Below are 6,139 nucleotides of genomic sequence, written 5' to 3'. Positions count from 1 at the left end.
CGGGGGTCACCACGTCCCTACCCCACGGGTGAGAGTGACCATGGTGAGGGTGAGGGGTCACCACGTCTCTACCCCACGGGGGACAGAGTGACCATGTGATGGCCCCGAGAGCCCTCAACCCCCGCCCCTCCCAGCACCACACAGTGGCCATGGCAAGGGCCCCGCGTGAGGCCATCTTGTGTGTTCATTTGGTGTCCTCCCATCCTGGAGTTCTCCGCACTGCTGCGCCCAGAGCCGAGCTCACTGACACCTCAAGACTGGGGTTCTCTTAGTGGGCAGGACAGGGGAGGGTTGTGTCGCCGTGGCCTCAGACAGGAGGACACATCCCTCGGTGCCTCCTGGTCACGGTGTTGTGACTCACTGGTTCTCATGTCACTGTCAGGGCACTCGTGGTCATGTGTCCAGCTGTAAGCTGGTTTGCTTCTCACATGGCTCCATCTGAGCTCCCTGCACCCACTGTCCCTTCTGAGGTCAGCAGTGGCCAGCCCAGGGCTCTGGCCGTGTCCCCGGTGTGAGGGCTGAGGCCCACTGTCCTTTCTGGCGTCAGCAGAGGCCAGCCCAGGGCTCTGGCCGTGTCCCTGCGTGTGAGGGCTGACCGTGCTCTTGTCCAACAGCCATATCTCTGAAGATGGTGGAGCGGATCTTCTCCGGGGCAGTGACCAGGTGCGTACGGCCTGGGTCCCCGGTTCCCAGCCATGTCCACCCCACAGCTGGCCAGGGACCCCTCGGGAGCCATGGGGGAGGGAGGCCACAACTCCATGGTGGGTTGGAGTCACCACAGTCTTGTCCTCGGACAGTAAGTGGGTCCTCTTCAGGTACACCATGTGGGCCCCAGTGGGGAGGGCTGGGGGGACGGACATTAAAGCTGTGCTGGCCAGTGTGAATTGATGACCGTCCCCGCCTGTCTGCAGAGGCCGGAAGGTGCAGAAGGAGGGCAGGATCAGCTATGCGGACTTTGTGTGGTTTCTCATCTCGGAGGAGGACAAGACCACCCCCACCAGGTGTGAGCATGGGTGGGGGGTGGAGGGAACGGGGCAGGGGGTGGGGGTGGGGGCTGCTGTCATCAGAGGAGACACGACGAGTGAGGGGGGGGACAGTGCTGTCCATGGGAGGGGACAGAGTGAGCGAGGCCATGAGGGGGGTTATAGTGCTGTGCATGGGGCGGACAGAGTGAGTGAGGCCGTGACGCTGGAGGGGCGGGGACAAGTGCTTTCCATGGGAGGGGACAGTGAGTGAGGCCGTGAAGGGGGGGACAGTGCTGGCCTTGGGGGGACGGGGCGAGTGAGGCCATGACGGGAGAACAGTGCTGTCCACGCAGGAGACTGTGGGTGGACGGGGTCAGGACACTGCCCTTGAGTGCCCTCAGTGTCCTCAGGAGAGTGGTGGTTGCCCGAGACGTGCGTGCAGGGGCTCTGGGGCCAGATGCTGCATGCGCACACGGCCAGCTGCTAGTGACCACGCTCACGCCGCGTGTCTGACTGGCCCTGACCCGGGCAGCACGGGGTCCTGACCCCCTCGTGCGCCCCGACAGGGAGGGCACCCTTCCCACGCAGGCGCCGGGTGAGTGACCAGCGCCTGGTGATGTGTGTGACCCCGTGTCCGTGCCCTCCCATCCCCCGCGGGCAGCATCGAGTACTGGTTCCGCTGCATGGACCTGGACGGGGACGGCGTGCTGTCCATGTACGAGCTGGAGTACTTTTACGAGGAGCAGTGCCGCCGGCTGGACAACATGGCCATCGAGGCCCTGCCCTTCCAGGACTGCCTCTGCCAGATGCTGGACCTGGTGCGGCCGAGGACCCCAGGTGGGTGGAGGACCCCGACCCTGGCCTCCTGCCAGTGCCCAGCCTGGTGGGTGTGGTCAGGACCAGGAGTGGGCGTGATCGGGACCAGGAGTGGACAGAGGCTGTGTAGGAGTGGTCAGAACAGGTGTGGGCAGAGGCTGTGTAGGAGTGGTCAGAACAGGTGTGGGCAGAGGCTGTGTGTGTGGGGTCAGGACAGGTGTGGTTGTGGTCATGGGCTCTGTGTGTGTGTGGTGTGGACCAGGAGTGGACAGAGGCTGTGTAGGAGTGGTCAAGACGGGCATGGGCGTGGTCAGGACTAGCAGTGGGCAGAGGCTGTGTAGGAGTGGGCAGGTTGTGTAGCAGTGGTCAGGACAGGAGTGGCCTGTGGGTGTGGGTGTGGTCGTGACCAGGAGTGGGCGTGGGCTCAGATGGACGGGGACTCAGCGCCCCAGAATTGCAGTAGAGGTGGAAGCGGGGTTTGAGCCCTAAGTTGTGGGGTCCAGGGGGTCTGGAGTGGGTCCAGACAGCCAGGTGGCTGAAGGTCCGCCTTGTGGAGAAAACCCCAGTCGTCATAGTGACCAGACGGACTGACCATCCCTCAGCCCCACAATCCAGCTGTGCTGTCCACATCGGGCGGAGGGCTTTCTCAGACCGCCTGATCTCGCCGGGAGTGTGGCCCCGTGCCGGGTCAGCAACCGTGCGTGGTCACCGCGGGTCCTCAGATGCCAAGGGGCAGACCAGGGGTCGTCCGGTGCGTGTCCTCACGTGCAGCCCTCTCACGAACCTGGCCCAAAGCGCAGGCCTGCACACGCTCCGATCGCTGACACGCGTCCTCCGCTCACTCACCTCCCCGTTTCCTGGGGACATGCAGCCCTGTCCACCTGGGTCCTCTGGCTCCGGCACTCACACCCCCTCAGATCTCGAGCTCTTGTCTCCTCACTGCCCCTGCCCTCAGTTAAGGCCCCCACATAGGCCCCTGTCCCCGTGGCTCAGGGAGTCCCCCAACCCTCAGCTCCCCGAGTCCTCAGGGCATGCGGTTGTGGTTCCTTCAGTTCCCCAGGCCCTGGCTCAGGTGTGCACGCGGCCTGACCCCCTAACCCTGTGCCCTCTTCACTGAGGGGCTCGCTCACAGCCCCCGCCCCCTCCCCAACTCTGGAGCCCACACTCAGCCCCCAGCCCACCCCCTACTTCCCTCCTGAGGCCACACACCGCCCTGCCCAGCCTAGCTCCCCCATTTCCCCACCTGAGCCCCAGCCCAGCCCTCCAGCCCTGGCACCTGTACACCGCTCAGCCCAGCCCAGCCCCCCACGTCCCCTCCTCAGCCGTGCACAGTGCCCCATACCGGCCCCCCACCCCCTCAGGCGCCCCCTGGCCCCAGCCTGTGCACTCAGGTGTGTGCTGCCCACAGGTAAGATCACCCTTCAGGACCTGAAGCGCTGCAAGCAGGCCAGCGTGTTCTTTGACACCTTCTTCAACATCGAGAAGTACCTGGACCGAGAGCAGAAGGAGCAGGTGTCCCTGCTCAGGGTGAGTGGGGCCTGGGGGCACCCCTGAACTGCACCCCTACTCACAGCCAGTGTAGGGGTCCCCCGAACTGCACCCCTACTCAGTCAGTATAGGGGTCCCCCGAACTGCACCCCTACTCACAGCCAGTGTAGGGGTCCCCCGAACTGCACCCCTGCTCAGTCAGTATAGGGGTCCCCCCAAACTGTGTCTTCACCCAGAGTCAGTGTAGGGGTCCACCCTGCTCAGGGTGGATGTAGGGCGCTGGGGTCCCCGCTCTGGTTGAGTGTGGGGGTGCATCGAGACGCTGCTCCCCCGCAGGACGGTGACGCGGAGGGCCCCGAGCTTTCTGACTGGGAGAAGTACGCGGCCGAGGAGTACGACATCCTGGTGGCCGAGGAGGCCGCGGGGGACCCCTGGAACGACGGGTAAGCGGATCCCCGGCCCCCGACGTCTCTTGCTCGGCCTTTTACCCACACGTCGACTGGCCCCCCACAGGGAGCCCCCCTTGAAAGTCAGGCCCACAGAGGCCGCTGCGGCCAGAGCCCAGCTGGTGCTGCCGGCTCACCTGGGGCTTCCTCCACGACCTCGAATCTCAGCAGCCTTTACATCAGACAGAATCGCCAGGGGTCCTTCCAGAAGGTTCCTCCACGTCTGACTTCCCCCAGGGCAGTGTGAAGGGTGCGGGTCCCAGAGAGCAGTTAGTGTGAGGGGTGGGGGTGCCGGCCCAAGTTAGGTCAGGCCCTGTGAAAGGGACTGCTCCTCCCCCACTGCCGTGTGGTCAGGAGGGTCCGGTCCTGCAGGAGGACACCCTGCTGTGAAAGGTGGATGGTCAGCAGAGGAGAGGAGGCCCCTGGACGGGATAGACTGAGGGTGGCAGCTTGTCGGGGACGGCGCAGGACGGTTCCCTTTGACGTCGGGTCACTGTGCCGCCCCTGACGGGTCCACAGAAGGGCTGTGTCGGCGGTCAGTCAGCTGACCGTGGCCGAGGGACTGTCTCTGATGTGACTAGTCGGGTCACGGGAGGGGTTGTGGGGCCCCGTCCCTGTCTCCTCACATCGCGTGCTGTTCTCTGTCCTCTTGGGTGTGGGAGTCGGGTGTCCGTGTCAGGAGGCCCTGGATGGTGCTGACCAAGTGGACCCCCAGACCTTTCACCTGTGGGCTGTCCCGGCCTCTGAGTGTCCACGTCCAGCCGTGTTACTCGTGTTCCTCTCCCTTCACCACAGGCTTTTGTGTGTCTCTGCTGTGTGTGTGCACGCGTCCGTCCCCATCCCAGGGTGTGTGTGCGTGTCTGTGTGTCCATCCCAGCATCCCGGGCTCCTTTCTTCCCTATCTGTCCTCTCTCTCTGTCCTCTGGGGCTCCGTCTCTATCCCAGTTTCATCCTCACCCCTGAGCTGCGGCTGCTGGTCAGCCAGCAACCCCCCCACCCCCCCTCCCCGCGGACGGGGGTCCCTCACGAGTGACAGCCATGACCTTCGCCCTGGCCCTGGGGTCGGGGGTGAGGAGATGGTCTTCAGGCTGTAGGGACACGGTCAGTGGCCTTTGCACGTTAATGATGCAGGACTTGTAGCTTCACAGGGGTGATGCTTACATGTCCTTAAGTCTGAGGTCATGTGGACGGAGCCGCCCAACTCACGACCCTTTCTCCCTGGGCTCTGGGGTCAGGGGGCGCTAAGATGGTCTTCAGGCCTTGGGCACGTGGTCAGTGGCATTAGTACGTTACTTATGCTGGACTTACAGTGTTAGTGGGGGTGTTTAGAAGTCCTTGACTCTCCGGACATGTGGATGCAGGCTCCCCGACCCTTCCTCCGTGCTTGTTGGGGTGTCTTTGGGGGACCCCACATGGCGTCGTGGAGAAAGAGTAGGTCCAGGCTTGTGGACAACTGGCGGAGGTCTCCATGCTGGGGGTGCAGGACCAAGGGCCAGGTCAGTGGGCAACTGGTGGTGGTGTCCATGCTGGGGGAGCAGGACTGAGATCTGAGTGAGTGGGCATTTGGCTGTGATGTCCACCCTGAAGGAGAAGGTCTGAGATCCGGGTCAGTGGACACCTGGCTGTGATGTCCACCCTGAAGGAGCAGGTCCGAGATCCTGGTCAGTCGGCGACTGGCTTTGTCCACACTGTGTCCTGGTACCACCTGGTTGCTGGACTTGGCCTCCTGTGAGGTCCTTGCCCGAGCTCTGCTTTGAAGTGGCCTTTGCCGACGTGGCCGGTGGATCGGCGTGGACTGAGTAGGTCCACCACCTGAGGACCCAGTGGACAGTAGGCGTGCTGGCCGGTCCCGCCCTGCCCTCACGGCGGCCAGTCAGTTTCCAGCCATCGCGTCCGTCCGTCCTCAGAGGCCCCTCGTTCCCACCTCCCCCTCCAGGACGTCTTTGCCTAACCGGGGCCCCAGTGACCCCCGCCAGGCCCCCAGACCCCGTCCCGCTCACCCCGTGCTGCCCGCCCCGTCCTCACGGCCCCTCTGCCGCAGGTACGACCCTGAGCTCAGCCCCGTGGACCCGAAGCTGCGACCACAGCTGGACACGAGGCCCTTCCTGGACGCGCCGGGCGCCATGGACCTGTACGAGGCCGAGGACGGGCCGCAGCTGCTGTGACCGTGGGCGGGCGGGAGTGGACGGAGGCCGGGCCGCCAGGCGGAGCCCCTCCCCCGGCCTTACACAGACGGACGGAGGGACAGGGGACTGCGTCGCCCCCGCGCCGTCTCTAAAGAATCACGTGCGTTTGTATGGATGGTAAATTTTTATTTATTCAGCACTGAGCTCTGGGTGATTATTGGGGCGAGGGCCTCACCTGCCCAGGTACAAACACACAGGCACCTGTGGCGACCCTGCCCTCTGCTGACCCTCGTGCCCC

The 6,139-nt window shown here is 64.5% G+C and overlaps 1 protein-coding gene across 1 annotated transcript in view; it reads left to right on the top strand.

The window, feature by feature from the left end:
- Window positions 1–5,880, top strand: part of PPP2R3B (protein phosphatase 2, regulatory subunit B'', beta) — a 17,116-nt gene extending 11,236 nt beyond the window's left edge. Inside the window, exons 8-13 of the mRNA XM_006902994.1 lie at window positions 615–663; window positions 912–1,001; window positions 1,627–1,802; window positions 3,190–3,308; window positions 3,606–3,712; window positions 5,757–5,880. Coding sequence (XP_006903056.1) covers window positions 615–663; window positions 912–1,001; window positions 1,627–1,802; window positions 3,190–3,308; window positions 3,606–3,712; window positions 5,757–5,880 — 665 coding nt within the window. The remainder of the gene's footprint in view (window positions 1–614; window positions 664–911; window positions 1,002–1,626; window positions 1,803–3,189; window positions 3,309–3,605; window positions 3,713–5,756) is intronic.
- Window positions 5,881–6,139: the final 259 nt, after the last annotated feature.

Source organism: Elephantulus edwardii, unplaced genomic scaffold, assembly GCF_000299155.1.
Source record: "Elephantulus edwardii isolate Elephantulus edwardi_28Jun2011 unplaced genomic scaffold, EleEdw1.0 scaffold00490, whole genome shotgun sequence".
Lineage (NCBI taxonomy): Eukaryota > Metazoa > Chordata > Mammalia > Macroscelidea > Macroscelididae > Elephantulus > Elephantulus edwardii.
The sequence above is the reverse complement of the archived record's forward strand: the minus strand, read 5'-3'. Positions and strand labels throughout refer to the sequence as shown.